The sequence below is a fragment of the Botrytis sinoallii genome (assembly GCF_014898435.1).
Source record: "Botrytis sinoallii strain Bc 23 chromosome Unknown BSIN_009, whole genome shotgun sequence".
Taxonomy (NCBI): domain Eukaryota; kingdom Fungi; phylum Ascomycota; class Leotiomycetes; order Helotiales; family Sclerotiniaceae; genus Botrytis; species Botrytis sinoallii.
The window spans coordinates 1,411,466-1,432,511 of NW_024066036.1; the positions used below are offsets into that span (position 1 = coordinate 1,411,466).

Genomic DNA, 21,046 nt, shown 5'->3' on the forward strand with positions numbered 1-21,046 from the left:
AATCTGATTTGTCCTAATTTCAATTCTTCAATATCAGCCTCGTCGGCTGTAGCCATCATATGCAACACACTGTTTGTCACTTGTGAAGCCCGTTTCTATATCACAATCTGTAATTCGTTGATATATAAATATGTTTGGTACAACCACATTTACCACGCCACAAATTGGACGGGAACCTGCCATATTCAGTGATTTATACCTCGAGTGAGATTGTGAGAGACAAGTCAGTCACCAATTGAATGTTACCCCATGGCTTGGCTGGCGCATTCATTCACTGCTTGATAAAGCTGACTGCCCTCGTGGGTATTTTACAATGCAGCTCTACTTCAAATCTCCTGAAGATTGAAAGTGATATAAGACAAGCATAGATTCAAAACTCTCTAGTACTTCAAAGCCATCTAACAATGACGAGCCCAGAGCTCCCCAGAGAAGCCGCACCTCATCCGTCAGCTCCTGCTGCTCTTCACACAACATCCGGTGGAAATGCCGTTTGGCACAATTTCAACAATGATTTTGCTCACATCCAAGACCCCAATGAAAGGCGAAGACTCGCTCTAGCTGAAATCGATCGCGCTCCATTCGGATGGTACCATGTTCGTGCGTGTGTGGTTGCCGGCATTGGTTTCTTTACCGATTCTTATGATATCTTTGCTGTCGGGCTCCTCACCACTATGCTTGGAATAGTTTATTTTCCGCATAACAAAGGAGTCATGCCAACTAATTCCGACACGGCAATCAAGGTCTCGACTAGTGCGGGCACGGTGGTTGGTCAGTTTGGATTTGGTATCTTGGCGGATATTGTGGGACGCAAGAAGATGGTATGTGGTTTGATGATGGGTCAAGCCTCAATGCTTATATGTAATCGCAGTATGGACTGGAATTGATCATTATCATTTTTGCTACATGTGAGTACAGATGGGTCGTTAACTTTTTTGTTTCAACTTTGAACTTCTGTCCCTCGATTTACCCTCTACTTGAGAGTCGAGTACTGCATTCTGTATACTCTTCCTCTCCATGTAGCAATAATACTTCATTTTCGTCATTTACTTTTGAGTACTGTACTTGGTGGGGAATACTGACCTTCCAATCTCACAGTGGCACAATCTCTAACCTCGAGTTCTCCGGCTGTGAACATCGTGGGGGTCATAATCTTCTGGCGTGTTCTTATGGGTATCGGTAAGCTTATGATCCTGCCATCTTCAATCAGACATGAAGAGGAAGAACTGACTCAATTGGTAGGAATCGGTGGTGATTACCCACTCTCATCTATCATCACATCAGAGTAAGCTCCTTTTTTATTAGCTATCAAATCTTGTGTTCTGAAGTTGTGGAATCCATTCTGCTCATTGGTGAAAATTTGCCGAATCATCATTGCATTATTGTAAAAAGCTCTGGATACTTAAACTGCCTTGAAACTTCATCGTTATGCAACATTCTTGTTCAAAACCAAGCATAGTCTAACAAGCACATAGATTCGCTACCACCAAATGGCGTGGAGCAATGATGGGTGCAGTTTTCGCCATGCAAGGAATCGGCCAATTTGTCGCCGGTCTCGTCATGCTAATCCTAGTCGCCGGCTTCAAAGAATCTCTTCTCACCGCCAAATCCGCCGCAGTATGTCAAGGTGTCTGCGGCTTAGCAGTCGATAAAATGTGGAGAGTACTTATTGGATTTGGCGCGGTTCCAGGTAAACATACTCCTGAGTTTAGCGAAGATAGGCTGTCTGTCGAAGTATCCACTAATACTCCCTGCGCTAGCTTGTGTGGCACTCTACTACCGACTCACGATCCCCGAAACACCTCGCTATACATTCGATGTCGCGCGCGATGTTGAACAAGCGCAATTAGATGTCGAAGCATATATAGCCGGTAAAGCGGAAGGTCACCCGGATGAAATAGCGCGAGTACAAGGACTCCAGGCCGGCAAGTCTCAAATGAAAATCCCCAAAGCTAGTTGGAGTGATTTTGTCGCTTATTATTCACAATGGAAAAATGGAAAAATCCTCTTTGGTACAGCTGGTTCTTGGTTTTTGCTCGATGTAGCTTGGTATGGATTGTCGTTGAATAATCCGGTTATATTGACTGCGATCGGTTATTCAACGGGTCCGACAGTCTACAAAACCCTGTTGAATACAGCGATTGGAAATCTCATCATTGTGTGTGCTGGTGCGATTCCAGGGTATTGGGTTACCGTTGCAACGGTTGATACGATTGGACGGAAACCGATTCAACTTATGGGATTTATTGTTCTAACGATTGTTTTCATCGGGATGGGTTTTGGTTACCATAAACTTTCGGGTCATGGGTTACTGGGTCTTTATGTTGTTGCTCAATTCTTCTTCAACTTTGGTACGTGATCCTTTTTCTCTCTCTTCCATTTCCTCCCTCTGCAACCCTAGAAATCCCAAAGTGCCAATCCCACAACTGACCATCACCCCAGGACCCAACACAACAACCTTCATCGTGCCCGGCGAATGTTTCCCCACGCGCTACCGCAGCACCTCTCACGGTTTCAGCGCCGGCATGGGCAAGATTGGTTCTATCATAGGCCAAGCGGCCATTGCACCCCTGCGTGTGCGAGGCGCAACTGCCAAATCTGCAAGTCCGTGGTTGGATCATGTTCTGGAGATCTATGCAGTCTTCATGTTTGCGGGGATCTTTACAACGCTGTGTATACCCGAGACGAAGAGGATTAGTTTGGAAAAATTGAGTGGAGAGGATTATGGGAGTGAGGGGGTGAGGGGTGGGGGGAGTGAGAGTGAGAGGGGGAAGGGGGTCGAGGTGGAGGCGAAGAGTGTTTGAGGAGGGGAACTGCGCTGGAGGGGAGGTGGGTTGTTGATTGATGGATGAGGATAAATGGGTGAGGGGAGGGGAAGGGAAGGGAAGGGAGCAATAGTATGATGTGATGTGATGATAATGAACAAAGCTGCTGGTATCAGCACGATCCTTGGTTAATGCTAAAGTATGAATGAAGCAAATGAAGTCCTGACTATAACTTCCACATGAATGAAGAAATGCTTGAGGAAAATTCAAGCACCGAGTTAATAGCCTTAGACATTGCATTCCTTTTGAAGAGTTTCGATCTTCTCAACTTCAAAATTATTTACGTAAACTGCTCTGCCACAGCAAATTCTGTCCTCTGTGCAAGGAGAAAAGATAGCCCAACTACAATAAAAGACAATGGCACCTGATAAATTGTTTTCCTCCCCTCCAATACAAGTGCATTCAATCCACTCTACCTAGCCGCCTAAAGTATACAAGCCTCAAACCTCACCATTCCAAAACGCACCGCACCGCACCCCTTCCCCACAGCCTCAATGCATTGTCTCTATCTCACCTCCTCTACAACTGCCTAAATATCAACAGGATGCCTCGAAGCATATCCCAACTGGGCTAAATAAAATATCTACCAGGTCAAATTTCAATTATTCAACACGCTAGACAGAATTCACTACTACAAGCACTTCACATTCGAACTTAATTGCAAATAAAAGGTCAAAGGCAGTAGTTCAAGACGTTGCAGACACAGCCCAAGAACTCACATGAAAGCAATAGGACATATTCCATGAATTTTCATTTCTCATTGCTTTCTAGTTACAAGTTTTTTCTGCTTTTCTTCGAAGTCAAGGCTCATGACCAGTCCAGTAGAAAAGAAAGAAATAATAATGTCAGAAGAACTCTAGAAAGCTTCAAATGAACCATTTACCCATCAGATGAGGCACATTTTCATTCGTGCGTAAACGGAAGCAGACGATGCAATAACATACGCCAAGCTAGCTAAAGAAGAAAAGAAGAAGAAAAGAAGCCTCGAAGGTTACAAGAAGAGCCTTTCTTCCCACCGAACCACACGATGTAGAGAAGAGAGATGCAGAAGAAAGGTGTGGGCACAAGATGTCTGCTCATGACTATCAAGTGAAAAAACCAATTGACACGCCAAAGAGTAACTAGAACCAGAAAACCACCGCTAGGAAATCAAAGAACAAGGAAAATCGAGTCTATTGTCGCGGCCAACGAAGGTACAAGTTGAGCTGCGCAGCCGCTCATATTGTACCCTGCGCTAGAGATAGAAGGTGTCATATTGAATCATGCTAAGATCTTTTTTTGATCAAGCTGCTATGGTACAAAAAGGCTGAAGACTCGCAGGAAAATTTTGCTTCCGTGATGCACGCTATCGCCAATTGAAATTGAAAAGAAACAGGTATGCACGAATGCAATACCTCTAGAATGATGCTAATGTAACAACAAAGGGCCGTGAAAATCGTTTGTGAATACAACCATAGAAGATGAACTGTCCAGAAAGCTTAAATGCAAGATCGAAATCTTATCAAAAAGATTCAGTTGTGATTAAATGCTAGATGAACTGCAACATCGACTGATTCGAAAATGAATATCGTTCCTCGTACCGTTACAAGCGTTGAAATCGTATCGTCATGCCGAAATGTCAACCAAATTTGATATTGAAATTTCGGGATTAAAACCAGTCGCTACCTGCCCCAGGCTGATTGCCAGACTGAGCGCCAGCTCTACCATAATTGTATGGATGAGCAGCGGCAGGTGAAGTAAGACGACTATTTGGTGGAAAGCCAGCTCCTTGCTGAGTTGGAGATTGGATTGCGGGAAGAGGTAAACCATTGGTTATGGGTGCAGGGCCAATGCCATTTGGAAATCCTCCGGGAGAACTAACAAAAGGACCAGCTGATACATTGGACATGCCACGTTGGTGACGAGTAGCAAGTTGACCAGTCTCGTTATCGTTAGGAGTGGTGGGACCAGTCGATGTATTTCCGCGGTTTTCATTGCCCTGGATCTTAGCTTGGATACGGCGACCATAAGGTGTGGTGCGAATAGCTGGTAGGTGGGGTCGGATAGCCTCAATGAGACGTGTCTTCATGTTTAAGTTGGCATAGTCCAAAGCGGTCTGAATAACATAGTTGGCGAATGAGTCTCGCAAAAGACCGTCAAGCTGGTTAGGTTGGAGCATTTCCTCAATCAACATATCCTTGGATGGTTCTTGGGCGCATCGAAGACACTTCTCAATGACGTTTGAACTAAACTTCTGCTTTGACAACTGAGCAACTCGACCTGCAAACATAGCAACCAAAGGCTCGGTGAAGATAGGCTCGTTGAGATCGAGAATATATTGAACCACATAATTACCAAAAGGATCCTGAACCAACACGTAAGCATTGTTAGAAATCTGTCTAATCAACCAAGCTTTTTGATCGCCAGAAGCATGATCAATGCATCTCTGAAGGACACAGCAGCCATGTCTGTGAGTTCCGACGTCAACGCAGTGCTGTCCAACGGCATCAAAAATGAATTGGGCATCTGTTGGAGAGAGTTTGTTCAGACACTTCTGAATGACATGATTGCCATTCAAATCCTGGATAAGCTCGACGACACGGTATCGCAAAGCGCCAATAATTGTCTGAACCTGACCCGCTGTGGAGATAAACTCGATCATCTTTTGCAAAGCTCGTGTTCCATGTTGATTCAGAGCAATGCGGACCAAGTCGTGCGAGGCATTTTCGATGAGGACAGTGCGTTCTTCATCGTTGCAGTATTCAAGCAACTTTTGACAAAGATAATTTCCAAAAGGATCGGTCATAAGCTCAATGACATGTTGGTTTGTCTCGAGCCAAATCATGTGAACTTGCTCGGGGTTGCGGTCTTCCAATTTCTTTTGCAAGTAACGGCAGCCATGTTGATCCTTGCATAATGCGTAGATCTCGCCACCAAGCTGCTCTAAGGCTACGTTTGCAAAACGGTTCATTGCTGCAGAATATATTAGCTTGTATCGATTATAGGGTACTCGAAGCTTACCTTCTCCGTCATTTTGACGACGTTGTTGAATGACTCGTGCTTGACTATCTCTCTGTCCACCATTGTGTTGATGATACATCGCATTGCTATAGTTGTTGTAGGAATTTGGAGGAGGGTACATTTGTTGACCAAGTTGCATGTTCTGCATTCCTAAGCTCATCATATGCATACCATAATTATTGTAATAGCCTTGGACTGGTGTAGGGTAATTTTGTTGGCCGGTTGGAGAAGTCACAGATGGTGACATCTGAGCTTGGGACATGCCTTGGGACATAGCTTGTGTTAAAGCTGGACCGAAAGGTGCAGCACTGGCTTGCAGGGCAGATTGGATCGATTGATAGCCGTTCTGAGCCTCACGCAGAGTGCCATTGTCTCCAGAAGTCATTTCACGACTAAGTCTGTTCATAGCATTTGGTGGAATGCGACCCAAGCTAGCATTGTGATTGTGCAAGTGTTGTTGAGCATGCGAATTAGGAGTGTTGTTGTTGTTCTGCATGCCGTTCGTAGATGTGCGAACCGTTGGGACGTCGTTGGCAGAGTAGGACGATTGAAGCTTTGGTGGGGTGGCTTGGACGTGCTTTGGTGGAGATGTCACTTGAGCAGTACCATCCTGTGGGCCTTCAAAATACTTCAAATCCAAGGAATGACGATAGGATGGGCGAACACTGATGGGAGACTCGGCGGTGCTAGATTGACCAACAGAGGTTGTGACTTGTTGAGGAGATTGAAGGTTATTCATTGGAAGGCTTTGTTGATTTGGTCGATGGCGGGCAAACGAACTCCAACCATTAGCGTTGGACTCTGGTGCAGGTGATTGAGATAAGGCTAAATCAAGTGCTGCAGAAGAAGCGGAAAGCTGCATAGAGCGGTCAGCACAAGCGAGTGAATATTTTTCAAGATTGCATACCAAACCAGGGAACTCGTCGCGACGAACAAGAATAGGGAATTTGTCATCGGTAGCGTTCATATTCAAATATTTATCAACGCTTCCGGGTGCAGCATTCTCCTCTTCGCCGAAGAGAAAGCGAGTGGTATTGGTTTGGTCAAGGGACAACATATCGTGCATACCGTTGCGAGATTTAGTAACTGGCATAGAATATCTATTGAGACTTGAGGCGTATTAGCAAGTGTAAACTTGATTCGAGGTCCGTAGATCGAAGAGGAAAGGTCAGAAATTAAGATTTTCGTGAAATCAAATGTGGAGAAAGAGAGAATTAGAAAATGCTGAAGATATTGAGAAGGATAATATTGATTTTGAGTTTCTTGTAGGTTGAAGTCTGGCCCAGCAAGTAAGGAGGTAGTTGTTAAGGATCAGAAAATAGAAAGGTTGTAGGTTTGAAAGGTTGAAGATCAAAAGTTGAAGGATATTTGGGGAGTAAGTAAAAGTCGGAAGTACAACGGCACTAGTGGCCGAGGATATTGTTGAGGCAAAAGACAATAGGGAAATAGGCAAAAAGTCAATCGAACCATTCCTATTCAATACAATCAAGTGAATATATTGACTGATCGAAAGTGGTGAGTTGATTAGAAAGTATTGAGAGTATCGGAAGTTTGAAAGTATGAAAATATTGAGGTCAAAGCGGTTCGGAAGCGAAATTATTTGGATATACTCATGACCCCTCTTCTGATGCAGCAAATTCACCTTTACATTGTATACTGGCAATGTGATATGCAGTGGAAAGAAGAGAAAGGGGAAAAAGGTGATAATTGATCTTTCAATAGCTTTCCCAACAGAAAAACTTGCTCAAGGGATTTTCTGCAATTTGCCGTTTTCCAGCTTCAGTGGCTCCGAAGATGGGATGAGTTTAAGATGTGCAAGTGCCCCTACTTTGAGCAGCATCCAGGCGCAAGGCTAGAAAAATGTTATGTTGAAGCAGGAGCTATCCAATCGCATGCCCAGAGATGAAGAAGCCAGCCGCAGATTCATTCAACAGGTACTTGTTCATTGAATGCATATAGAGAAAAATACGGGGCTCTTTGTATTCTGTTTTGTGGGGAAAGCCTTGTAGTAAATGCAAACTTTTGACAATAATTGTTTGATGGCAGTGTGCAGGAAGAAATTGTGCATATGAAAGTGCAAGGGAATTTTATATACGTACGCATTGGTGGAACGATGACTGGTTGGATCTTGTCTTACTGCTTCCTCCTTTTCATCTTCATCTGAATTGCGGCGTGAGCCTGGCACAGACTTTGAAGGTAGCTTATCATCAATTATAAGTCTAGACTGCATGATTCCAGCTTGCGGCGATGTGAGTTGAGAGCCAGATCTTCCTGGACGATTATAAAGACCTGGAGGAGAGGTAATGCTAGACGTCGAATATCTATTGGGACGAGAAAATGCTGAAGGAAATCCAGATGAGGATTCTCTGTATTCTGGTGGTGTAGTTGGTTCTGATTGATGGCCGGCGTTGTTATTATTGTTATTAGATCGACCAAGATCTTCTTGCATTTGCTGTAACTCTTGTTCGTCTCTTCGTTGTTGTAGGTCCAACAATTGCATCTCTGCCTCGAACCGCCTCTTTTGTTCACGGAGCCTCTCGTATTCGAGTTTCTTTTTCTCTAACTGATAGGAGTGTCAGCTTTTATCGGGATGAGTTGAATATCGGACGATATGAAAAAGCGCTTTGCACTGCAGGGAATATGCAGTTTTGCTTTTTGTCGAAGAAATAGGAGGTTGGAACCAGAATGGCGTGGTAGTTGAAGAAGAAGAATCGCTTACCAGTTGTACTTTATGGTACGTCTATTTTTGAATTGTCAGTAAATGCTACGGTATCAGAAGAAATTTTATGATAGCATGAAAAATCGGAAGAGGCCATTGCAGGACAATAGCGATTGTTGTAGTAGGCAGATTCAATTGGCTTACCGAGGGACCGTATTCCTGAGATTCTTGCGCAGGACGCTGGGTGGTGATAGAGGCAATTGTTGGAACTCTCCCTGAATCGGTAGTGAATCTTCTCGTCAGTCCTCCACGACTCTCTTGAGGTTGTAACGATTGTGGCATTCGGTTTCCATTTCGAGGAGGAGAAACAAGACCGAGCATAGACGCATCATTCCTCGATGCCTGTTGGCTACGAAATCGCAACTCGTCCATTCGATCACTAGTGCTATTCGAATATGCCATAATGATAATCTATATGACTGTGATGGGTCAGGTCAGACTTGGAAATGCGCAATTCAAGGCTGGCTGGAGTGAGGGTTTGACGTGGGGTGCAATGCGCAAAGATACTGGTGGATAAACCACGCACACCCTTCACAATTTAACTCACCTAAAAAAATATGAAAATAATCCAAAATATCCTCCTCGTCCTGGACGTCCAGGCGCGGGAACAGAAATGTTGTGTCAAAATGAGTGTATACAGAAGTTGGGGAGGTCGATGGCGCTAAACGAGGATAGACGCTACCACGCTAAGATGTGTGGACGTGCCCAAAGGATTGATTGCTTACAAGATTATCTAGGATTTTCATGGGTTATGTCGGAAGCATGGTGGTATCTTTGGGTTTAACAAGATATGATAGATTTCAAATGCTTATATTTATGCGTTTCTCGAGTCAAATCAAATTTACAGAAAAAAGAATTTACGGCAAATTGGAATGCAACGGTAATAGATAGAAATCTATTGGCAAAGTGTCAAACTCCCTTCAATTCATGCCAGCATCCAACCGAGTTTTGATCAGTACACAGTCTCGACGATAGAGTGTACGTACATCCACTTTATAATCTCGATAAGAAACAGTCGAGTAGGCAAAATTGGATTGTATCCAGCTTGATCTGCTTGTATTAATAATTGCATATATACATGATTTAGATTCAGAAAAGCATGTATATATATTCCATTTGAGTTCTTCCCCTTTTTCGTTTCCTTCTCATCATCTCCCGCATTAATACTAAGATGGACCCTGATTCGATTCATTCGAGGGGTAATAGCTTGCTATTTTGGCCAATCAACCAGGGGGTTTAAACTTTCAGTAACGTGCAGCAACTTCTGTATGTTGGCAGGCACTCAAGCACCTTTTTGCCCAACCTCCTTTACTTTATTTCCCAACGGTAACGGTGAGCTCTGGAAAAAGATTAATGAGACGTGAATGTGAATGCGATATATCGCATTCTCGTGCAATGAGCAAAATGAGGAAATATCAAAGTAATCACGGGGCGCCATGATCCCTAATCTCAAATACTTTCGATACTACTTTGAGGCGGGGGCGTTGATGAAACATTTACAGCCCTCCCCCAGTCTTCGTAATCGGGAGGTCTACTTCCATAGTCAACCTATCAAAAGGCTTGATCTATGAGCCTCTTTCAATTTCGAAGCACAAACCCAATGCACACATTCAAATTTGTACTATGTTTCTGTCGCTGTTTAATGATCTCATCTAGATCGACTATTAATCCATCATGTACTTGAGTCTTGAGCACTTAGGTATGCATCTTTAGGATCCGTAGAACTCTAAATCCACAATTCCTCGCAGGAACAATCACTATTATCCTCTTTAAGTCCTTCTCTTATTCCACCATCCACTCAATCAGTGGCAAAAGTCTTGATGTGTGGAGTACCAAAGCTACCTAATGCGTCTCCAATCAATTTTGGTCACGATCTTCTGCATGCAAGTCGAAATCCTCGAATCAAATCGAACGTCAACTGCAGCTTGTAATGACGTTAGTCTCCTCGGAGCCTTAAAACAACAGCAGGCTTCTCCAAAGTAAATTTCAGGAGTTCATTCTAAATCACTCACATTCCTTTTGCAATTGCGTTGTGAGTCAAAAATCTTCTTATCCAACTTTGACTGAGAGTGGGGTTGTGCTCTGTGGCGTGCAAAGTGATAAAGAGCAAAAAGTAGCAAGAAAGATCAGATCTAGCGGTGAGGCATGTGTTCCAAATTTAGAATCTTGGGAGAGGAATATTTGTTGATGCCGAGCAGCGTCTCAGCATATGTATAACGTTGCACACAAAAAAGGATAGAGTCGTAGAACTATTGCAGTCGTGCCTTGCAGATGCAGTAATAACAGTATGCAATAGTGCGAAGAAGGGTAGATTCAGATCAGATATCTATTACAAGGGACTCTTCTATACAACCACTCGATCGTCTCAACTTCAGTTAGAACAAGTGATATGGTAGATATATTATTAAGGGAAACTAGCAGAAATACAGATCATATACGAGTAGTATGAAATTAGCTGATCATTCTAACTGTCTAGTAGCCTGACTATTCGTAGGAGACAAAACAGACCGGAATTGACCACTGGCGAAACCTTTCAACAATCCATTTATTTTAACTCAATCCAAAAGATTGAAAACTTTAATAGTATTATGACTGAAGACCATTCAACTATCTGTTTAGTACCATTAATTCTCATAAATTTATTAAGCGTTGATTTATTATAAGATTTATTGGAGGATCACTTTTGGCCTCTTTTTTCTCTTGCGTGTAGCCTGATAAACTGATATGGTAGCCTTGCATGATTCATATCTCAGCCTTATCGTGTAATTGGCTGGTTCTCGCGGGGTATTCGGCCTAAAATAAACTTTGACCCATTCTCATGGTGACCAACCCAATAAATTAATTTTTGAATCTTTTAAATCCGCCGACTAAATCTTGCTAATACACATGTCCAGCATCAATTCAAGATGCCTCCCAAGAAGAAGACTGCTGGGCCAGTAGAAGCTCCAGCTGAGGAAAGCTCTGCGAAGAAGGTAAGCAAATCCAATCATATTATTATGGCAGACAACTTACTTTAAGTCTAGGCTCAAGAATCTGCGCCAGAAGTCGATGGACCCTCAGTAGAAACCGAAAATCCCAAGCGCAAGAGGGCGACGAAAACTAGACAAGCTCCTGCTGTCGTGGAGCCTGCGCCTAAGAGAGATGATGATGTACAGAATCTTCCCAATCGATTCTGAATTTTTCATTGACGATCATTATAGGGCTTTGCTGCTTTACTCGAACCATTCTACGATGGAAAAAGCTTGACAGATCCGATCAATACTGCAAAGGTAGGAAAAGCGTTGATGAATTACTGGAATATTTTCTAATGCGCTTCAGGATAAATGGAATCTTGTACCGGCTTTTCTAAAAGTCAAAGGTCTTGTTAAACAGCATATCGATTCCTTCAACTATTTCGTCGAGCATGAAATCAAAGACATTGTCAAGGCAAATAAAAGAGTCACCAGCGAGGTGGACCCAAAATTTTGGTTGGAGTCAGTTGAATCGTTTTCCGGAAATATGTGTGTAATCTACTAACAATTGGCAGATATACCGATATTCGTGTTGGCGAGCCGGAACGAATGGAATATGATGATCGCAAACCGCAAAATGAAATTACACCTAATGAATGCCGTCTTCGCGACATGACCTATGCTGCGCCAATTAGAGTCGATATTAAATATATGCGAGGAAGGACTATAGTAGCTAGGAAGAATATCGCAATTGGCAGAATGCCTATTATGTTGAAGAGTTCAAAATGTAGGCTGGCTGGAAAGAATAATCGCCAGATGGCTCACATGAACGAGTGTGCTTTGGATCCTGGAGGGTATTTCGTTGTTAATGGTACAGAGAAAGTCATTCTTGTTCAAGAACAACTCAGCAAGAACAGAGTTATTATCGAAGCAGACCCCAAGAAAGGAATCGTTTCTGCGTCCGTTACGAGGTCAGAGAATCTTTTCCTATAGTCCTTTAGTATCACTAACTTTTGAACAGTTCTACACACGAGCGCAAGTCAAAAAGTTATGTAATGCTTAAAAAGGAGCGAATCTCTCTTCAGCATAATATCTTGACAGAAGCTTTACCGATTGTGATTGTACTGAAAGCCATGGGAATCCAATCAGATCATGAATTATTACTTCTAGTCGCTGGATCTGATGAGAGATATCAGGACGAGTTTTCAGTGAATTTTGAGGAAGCCACCAAACTTGGTGTCCATACTCAACATCAAGCTCTTGAATATATAGGGTCTCGTGTCAAAATGGGTAGCCGAGCCCGAGCACCGGGAGGGGGACCTCGGAGTCGCAGTTATGTCAATGATGCTCTTGAAGCACTCGCAAACATTATAATCACACACGTTCCGGTTGTTGGTCTAGACTTCCGCCCAAAAGCACTCTATATTTGTTTTATGGTTCGCAGAGTCCTCATGGCCATGGTTAACCCAACGCTCGTTGATGACCGAGATTACGTTGGTAATAAGCGTCTGGAACTTGCTGGACAACTTCTTTCTTTGCTTTTCGAAGATTTATTCAAGAAGTTCAACACTGATCTGAAAATGAACATTGATAAAGTTCTGAAGAAACCTAACAGGGGCATGGAGTTTGATGCATACAATCATATGCAGTCTCACGGCAACTACATCACCATTGGTATGAACCGTGCTATTTCGACAGGAAACTGGAGTTTGAAACGATTCAAGATGGAACGGGCCGGTGTTACGCACGTTCTCAGTAGACTCAGTTACATTAGTGCTCTTGGAATGATGACAAGAATCAGCAGTCAGTTTGAGAAGACTAGGAAAGTCAGTGGACCCAGAGCTTTACAACCTTCTCAGTTTGGCATGCTTTGTACATCTGACACTCCTGAAGGAGAAGCTTGTGGACTGGTTAAAAATCTGGCACTCATGACTCACATCACTACTTACGATGATGAAGAGCCTGTCAAAAAACTAACTTTCGTTCTTGGTGCAGAAGATATCGTTTCCATGAGTGGTAAGGAAATCTATGAGAAGGGAGCTTACGTTATTTTCGTTAATGGAACGCCTCTCGCACTCACTCGTCAACCCAAGAAATTCCTTAATTCTTTCAGAAAATTCCGACGTATGGGCCGTATTTCGGAGTATATCAGCATTTTTATCAACCATCACAGCACATCTGTTCATATTGCTACAGATGAAGGTCGAATTTGCAGACCTCTGATTATTGTGGAGAATCAAAAGCCTAAGGTTACGAAACGCCATCTGGAAGAGCTTAGAAAAGGAACAATGGATTTCGACGATTTCTTATACAAAGGACTTCTCGAATACGTTGACTGTAATGAGGAGAACGATTCTAATATTGCCATCAGGGAAAACTATATCAACGAAGCGACTACACATCTTGAAATCGAACCTTTCACTGTGCTAGGAGCAGTTGCAGGACTTATTCCTTACCCACATCACAACCAATCTCCCAGAAACACATATCAATGTGCTATGGGTAAGCAAGCTATTGGTGCCATTGCATACAATCAATTTTCTCGTATTGATACTTTACTTTATCTTATGGTCTATCCACAACAACCCATGGTCAAGACTCGTACGATAGAGTTAATCAAATACGACAAACTTCCAGCTGGTCAGAATGCCACAGTCGCTGTCATGTCCTTCTCAGGTTACGATATTGAGGATGCTCTTGTTCTTAATAAAGCCTCCTGTGATCGTGGATTCGGACGTTGTCAGGTGTTCCGTAAATATTCAACACAATTGAAAAAGTATCCTAATCGATCTCAAGATCGTATTGCTGATAGAATTATTGGCGAAAATGGCAAACCTATTGCAAAGCACAGGATATTGGGAACTGATGGAATCGCATTAGTTGGTGAGAGAATCAATGCCGGCGAAATTTATCTAAATAAGGAATCCCCTTCAAATCCAAACTCAACTGGGATGGGCAATGATTTCAACCTTAACGATATGAAACCTGCACCAATGGGTTACAAACTACACGATCATGCTTACATTGACAAGGTCATGTTCTCCCAAACAGAGAATGAGAGCGGAGTCATTAAAGTTCAAACTCGTCAAACTAGACGACCTGAGTTGGGAGACAAATTCTCATCTCGCCATGGTCAAAAAGGTGTTGTTGGTATCATCGTTAATCAAGAAGATATGCCATTTGCGGATTCAGGAGTTACTCCCGATATTATCATGAACCCTCACGGCTTCCCATCTCGTATGACGGTTGGTAAGATGTTGGAATTGCTCTCTGGAAAAGCTGGTGTCATTAATGGCACTCTCGAATATGGTACTTGTTTTGGAGGTAGCAATGTTGACGTCATGGGACAAATTTTAATCGACAATGGATTCAGTTACTCGGGTAAGGATTTCGTCACAAGTGGTATTACGGGAGAATCTCTACCAGCCTACGTCTTCTTCGGCCCCATCTACTATCAAAAACTTAAGCACATGGTTCAAGACAAAATGCATTCTCGATCTCGCGGTCCTCGTGCTATCCTCACTCGTCAACCCACAGAAGGTAGATCGAGAGATGGAGGTCTTCGTTTGGGTGAGATGGAGAGAGATTGTCTTATTGCTTACGGTGCAAGTCAATTGTTACTCGAGAGACTTATGTTGAGTAGTGATGCTCATCAGGTGGATATTTGCGAAACTTGTGGATTGATGGGATACTCGGGTTGGTGTCAGACGTGTAAGAGCTCCAAGGGGGTGAGCACAATGACGATGCCATATGCGGCGAAGTTGTTGGTGCAGGAGATGCTGAGTATGAATGTCTTGGTGAGATTGAAGCTAGAAGATGAGTTTCCTCATTCGGGTCATGTGAGAGGATGAGTAGGAGGTGATTAGATGGGGTGAATGATGAGGTTGATGAATTGGAAAGGAAAAGAAAAGAAAGGAAAGCGAGGGGAAAGAATAAAATTTGATATCACGAGGGGCATGCATGGGCGTAGGAAATTTAAGCGAAGGTCTTTCTAAATTAAATGCATAGCAACGGCATATAATTAGGTAGTTGATTTGTAAAATACCATGAAATTTGATCAAAAACATAGATTGATATTGATGTAAATTATTTCTTTGGGTATATTGAATCGAAATGTATATATATGAATACCTATATATAAATAAATACTCTTGATCTCCTCATTCGATAACTTTCTACTTTTTAACCCGTTAAATTACTCTGTACTATATTTATAACCCCTTTCTCCCTCTTTCAAGAAATACGAATTCCTCACTTCTTTCTATATTAGAGGATTAGATTGGAAGAAGGGGGAGAAGAGGGGGAGAAAGATACTAGGTATATACCACTCATAGTCGAATCATCGCTTTTCCCGACGAGCGGAGTGAGGAAACCTCAGAATGAGTATATATATACAACCTCTATAATCTATACTAATTATTGAAATCTGTTTTTCCTATCTATCTACTTACTTACTTACTTACTTATCTATCCATGCATTATTATTATTATTACTAAATTTAAATTCCTATTCACCGTTCGTCTATTTATCTATTAGATATTCATTTATCTATTTACTTCCTCATTAAATCAAATCACATCTCAAATCTCAAATTTCAAATTTCAACTCTCAAATCTCAACTCTCAACTACCTAGATACATAAATACATAGATCACTTGATATAGCTTTGGTAGCTCCGTGGATTAGATAGATACCTACCTACCTACCTATCTACCTTGAGTTACTTTGAATACATCACTTTGAATACATCACTTTGAATACATCACTTTGAATACATCACTTGAATACATCACTTTGAATATATCTATCATATCATACTACAAAGATATACCTACTATATATAATAATTTACACACTTAGAATAGAATAAAAGTTTACATGATTGATCTATTAATCTCTGCGTATATTAGATTAGATTAGTTGGTTTTTTTTATTTTCTGTTTCGACCTCGACTTTGATTTCTATTTCTATTTCTATTGTTATTATTATTAATATATCAACTACACTCATCATCTTCATCATCATCATCATCATGAAACCAACCATCTACTCACTCACACCAAATCAAAACTTCACATTTAAACAACCACAAATCGCAGGAACAAATCACAAATCAAACCCAAGTATCGCATATATAAAACTGCACATGTATAAACTACCTAGGTAAATAACTACTTACAAAATGACGCCTAGCCCGCGCGAAAAGGTAAGGTAAAGGTAAAGGTTAGTCACCCTTTTCTCCTCTCCTCTCCTCTCCAAAAATGCCATTAATCATATCCGTGTCCGTAACCGTAAAATTCGTATCGTGCGTGCATCCATCCATCCATCCATCCAGTCATTCATTCTCGTAAATTCATGTTCGTGTCTTGTATCAATCAATCAATCAGTCCATACATCAGCCCATTCTCATCGTTCCATGTATTTGCATCATCTCATCTCATCTCATCTCCTCATCCTCCTCCTCCCCATCCACCTCCTCCGGATGACCCAAAAGCCCCGCCACATTCGCCATATCATAATGTTTCCTCCTCATCGCCTCAAACTTCTAATGTTCTCCCTCTCCTCCTCCGTCATCCCCCCTATTTCCGCATCCGCATCTCGCCCATACTCGCCCCGCTACATGCCACCTTCTTCTCCTCTCCCTCGCCCATCTCCACTTCCCTCTCCGGAACCGCCTCTTCCGGCTCTCCCAAACTCAATCCCGGAATCTCCTCGTCCCGTTGATGATTCCGTCGGTGTCCCCCCTTCACCTTATCCAGCTCATCCACCACGATCTCCCCCGCGTCAATCGTGCGAATCTCATCCGCATCCTCAGCCGGATCGTAATGTCTCGCATACGGGGTTTTCGGCTCGTTGATCTTCATCGTCGAGCTTTTTTCCTGCTCCGTTAAATACAGATTCGCCTCGTCCCATTGCAGCCGCATGTTATTCGAATCGTCATGGCTGTTGTGTGTGGATCCCGAGGAGGCACGACGGATCGGACGGCTGGCGGACGAGGAGCGTCGGTGTCCGGCGTTTTGGAGAGTGTTTTGGAGAGTGACGTCGTGGTCGGAGATGGCTGAGGTGGTGGGGGTGCTGGGGACGGCAACGTGTTTGGGGGATGTGATGGGAGGGGCGGAGGTGGTTATGGGGGCTTGGAAGGGGGGAGAGCGGTGGAAGGAGTTTTGAGAATGCCTTTGGTTTGGAATGTTAGTTGATTTCCTCATTTTTTCTTATCCATTCTCATGTTTGACTCTTTTCTCGAATCGGATCGAAAAAGATCTGGGAATAGCGGGGTAGAATCCGCACGCACGCACACAGCATTTTGGAAAATAAATAAAGAACATACCTTTAGGACGCTTTACGGTAGGACTTGGAGGACTATGAAGAACCTGTGCTTCTGAGGACGACATGGTAGCAGCCATGATTATAAGCGTTTTATCTATAATGTATCGATAAAAAGAGTTGTGTATGTGGTTGCGATGGTGAAAAAAGGATTTGCGATGGAAAAGAATGGATTGGGATGGGATTTTAACTTGATTTATTTGTTGTGGTTTCGTTTCTTGTCCCGACCGGTAATGGTGATGGATGGAACTTGCCTTGCCACCCACTTTCTTTTATTCAAGGGGTCGGGGTGAGTGTTTTCCGAGGAAGGGATGGTTCGGTACCTAATGAAAGCGAGCTATCTCATACGGCTTGGTTGGGCTGCGGCTGTAGATGGAGATGCAGATGGAGATGCAGATGGAGATGCAGATGGAGATGCAGATGGAGATGCCGATGTAGATGTAGATGTAGATTGTAGTTGTAGATGTAGATGTAGACGTAGAAGATGGAAGATGGAAGATGAGAGAAATGAGAAAATAAAGTGATCAAGCCCGCTTTAGATATACTCGAGTACCTGGAAGTACCTCCTCTACTCTAGCTATCTTCGTCTACGTCGTATTGATAAACCCAAATTGATTCTCGCCAAAACCAACAAATGTTCGTGTGACTTCGTAAAATGAAATCAAGAGCAGCTGAGGATTATTTTTGGCCTGTGAAATGGAGGGGTAGAGTGAATGGAAAATGTGAACGTCAATACCTAGGTAGTATCCATATGAGTTTACTTGTGTTGGTTAGTCAGTACAGAGAAATATGAAAAAACTCTTCAAGCTGGAGGAGGAAGATGTATGCATATGGATCAGTGGTGGATGGTTGGACATGATCGGGTAGCAGTATGAGTGTGTACTATGAAGTTAAATCAAACCTTAAAGTTACTACTAGCTGTACTACTGTATGGAGTTGTTGTCGTCGTCGTTGCTGGTTTTTCATACCGTCAAAATACATAGCTAGATGTTTACGGAATAGGTATCTCTGTAGATTGCGCCACGAGCTCACCTAGGTAGGTACAGAGGAGGTGGTTAATAGTTATATTCATCTATCTACGACGTACTCATTCATCTATTGATTGGTGATTCATTCATTCATTCATTTCTTTGTTTCAACTCTCCATTCCCCATACCAACATCATTCATTCATTCATCACCTACTAGCTCTAAATATTTCACCAGGAAATCGCGGCAGCCCAATTGTTTTATTATCATTCGACCAGTACATGCCCTGATGCCATGGTACGATGATTCTCTAATCATGAAACGTCATCTTACAGCAGATCATTTCTCTTGGGATTTCTTTCTCGTGCATCATGCATGGAGTCGCGTTCCCAAAAGAGACTACTCTTATGGAGAAAGTACAGAGAAACATCGAAGATGTGGAAGGGATGGAAGATATGGATCGAGTAATCCGTCGTAGACTCGTAGTAGGTCGACATTACCGCTAGTCCTTCCGATTTATCTCGCATCTCTCACACCAACGTAGAGTGAGTAGCTGTATGTTTTGGCAAAACGGGAGCGGGGTCATTGGAAATCCCAAGTGAGTACCTTATCAAGTAATCGAACTCTTAGTCATCGAATTCTTACTAATCTTGCGTGCTGCTGACCTCTGCTCTGTCTGTCTGTCTGTCTGTGCTTTGTACTCACCATTACATCATATCAAGACATTTATTCATAAGAGGGATGGGTACCAGTAGATACTTCCCAAAGCTTATTTACCTAGGTATTACTTCACTTCCATTATTCCCAACTTTCAAAAATATGTAACAAATCCACTTTTCTTTATTTATGTATCATAATCCGTATTCTCGTTCTTGGACCAATAAGATATCATATCATCTAATTTCCAAATATCTGAAACATATGTTTCTACATATAACTACTTATTAGCAAAGTCTACTTTCATAGTCTCGAGGTAGTGTCCCTTCGCTTTCAATATCAGGTCCGTGCACTTGTTGTGATTCTTCACATGATATTTCTTCGTTTGGTGTGTTAGTCTTCTCTTAGTAAGGTTCGAATCATATTTCATATATTGTGCAAGTCATTCATCATTTCATATGTATCTTTTCTTCAATCATTTGTTAAAGATTCGAATACTCAAATATATATTCCCAATAATAATAATAATAATAACGAAATAACGCTCCGCTAGCTCTCCGAGGGCCACTACCGTGGAGGCAGAATAATCAAGGGAAGAATAAGTATTCAAGTATCTGTTCTATCATAATCGCTAAAGTCCCGAACATCCATCTCTAATCCTGCCACTCCATTTCCTCTTCCTTCCATTCCATTTCCAACAACTACAAGATTACCAACACCAATCAATATACCAGATGTATCAAGCACGGGCAACACGTGGAAAACACATTGCTTTTTCATAAAGATGCTTCTAGATTCGAGAGTCTAAATATTATTCTTACCACCCGATTTATCATGATGGTTCTTTTCATTCCTTATATCACATTACTTTACCTTCTTGATGAACTGTTTTGTTTGACGTCACTTCAGATGATTTGAATTTTGGACCGGAAGTTCCGGGTGATGACACATGATGTTTTCATGATATTTTTGACTCGGATGGGAGGTTTAGGTATGGTTCGAATAGCTAGCTAAATCATGGGGCTTGGGGTTGCTTTCTAGATGTGGTATTGTGAGTCTGTAGTGTTTTTGGACGCATTGATGATTTGGTTTAGGATGTCTAGGTAGCTTTTCTTTGAGGCTGTGAGATTGGATAATGATAGCTGGAGGTGATGGTGAGCTTTGGGGGGGTTTCTTTTAGCGTGTTTATGGGTTTGAGATGTGAGGTCCGGTGAAGATGGTTTTGAGTCTGGACCCTGGAGTGATAGTAAACTCTAGAGAGTTTTTGTTCTTTTCTTATTTTGTCTTTCCGCATCTCAGATATGAGAATGGATAGAGATAGATAGTTTGCAGTGATAGTAGTCCTTCGACAATTTCATTCTTCTTCAACTTTACCGCTTCTGAGGTAAGCAATCGGATTAAGGTAACTTGAAGTATTTTAAACCCTTGAGCTTATTTTCTACTCTTCTCTATATTTACAGCTCCGGGGTTCTGTTATCGGATGAAGATAACATAACTTGGCTGCGCTGTGGAGTAATGGTAAGCCTCGAGCTTCTTCATCTTTTGGGGGTTTACAACTTCTGAGATATTTAGATACATCTAGTTTTTTTTTGGCATAATTCCTT

General features: G+C 42.3%; 4 protein-coding genes across 4 annotated transcripts; 2 read left to right on the top strand and 2 right to left on the bottom strand.

Moving 5' to 3' along the window:
• Nucleotides 1–404: 404 nt before the first annotated feature.
• EAF02_005995 (uncharacterized protein) lies at nt 405–2,801 on the top strand (the record flags this gene model as incomplete). The annotated part of the gene is made up of 7 exons (XM_038902043.1): nt 405–818; nt 869–905; nt 1,096–1,176; nt 1,240–1,282; nt 1,473–1,687; nt 1,758–2,348; nt 2,440–2,801. 7 exons carry the CDS (start codon nt 405–407, stop codon nt 2,799–2,801), a joined length of 1,743 nt encoding a protein of 580 aa, XP_038758260.1.
• Nucleotides 2,802–3,505: 704 nt separating this feature from the next.
• On the bottom strand, nt 3,506–9,250 carry EAF02_005996 (uncharacterized protein). The gene is made up of 7 exons (XM_038902044.1): nt 9,089–9,250; nt 8,686–8,960; nt 8,542–8,562; nt 7,922–8,385; nt 6,730–6,931; nt 5,823–6,678; nt 3,506–5,774 (listed from the first exon to the last, which is right to left on the bottom strand). Exons 2-7 carry the CDS (start codon nt 8,941–8,943, stop codon nt 4,471–4,473), a joined length of 3,105 nt encoding a protein of 1,034 aa, XP_038758261.1. The 5' UTR covers nt 8,944–8,960; nt 9,089–9,250; the 3' UTR covers nt 3,506–4,470.
• A 2,197-nt stretch (nt 9,251–11,447) lies between these two features.
• On the top strand, nt 11,448–15,343 carry EAF02_005997 (uncharacterized protein; the record flags this gene model as incomplete). The annotated part of the gene is made up of 6 exons (XM_038902045.1): nt 11,448–11,513; nt 11,565–11,690; nt 11,742–11,810; nt 11,860–12,014; nt 12,068–12,463; nt 12,514–15,343. The coding sequence occupies 6 exons, from the start codon at nt 11,448–11,450 to the stop codon at nt 15,341–15,343; spliced, it is 3,642 nt and encodes a 1,213-aa protein (XP_038758262.1).
• A 1,729-nt stretch (nt 15,344–17,072) lies between these two features.
• On the bottom strand, nt 17,073–17,897 carry EAF02_005998 (uncharacterized protein; the record flags this gene model as incomplete). Its single annotated transcript, XM_038902046.1, has 2 exons — nt 17,073–17,626; nt 17,822–17,897. 2 exons carry the CDS (start codon nt 17,895–17,897, stop codon nt 17,073–17,075), a joined length of 630 nt encoding a protein of 209 aa, XP_038758263.1.
• Between the last annotated feature and the right edge of the window lie 3,149 nt (nt 17,898–21,046).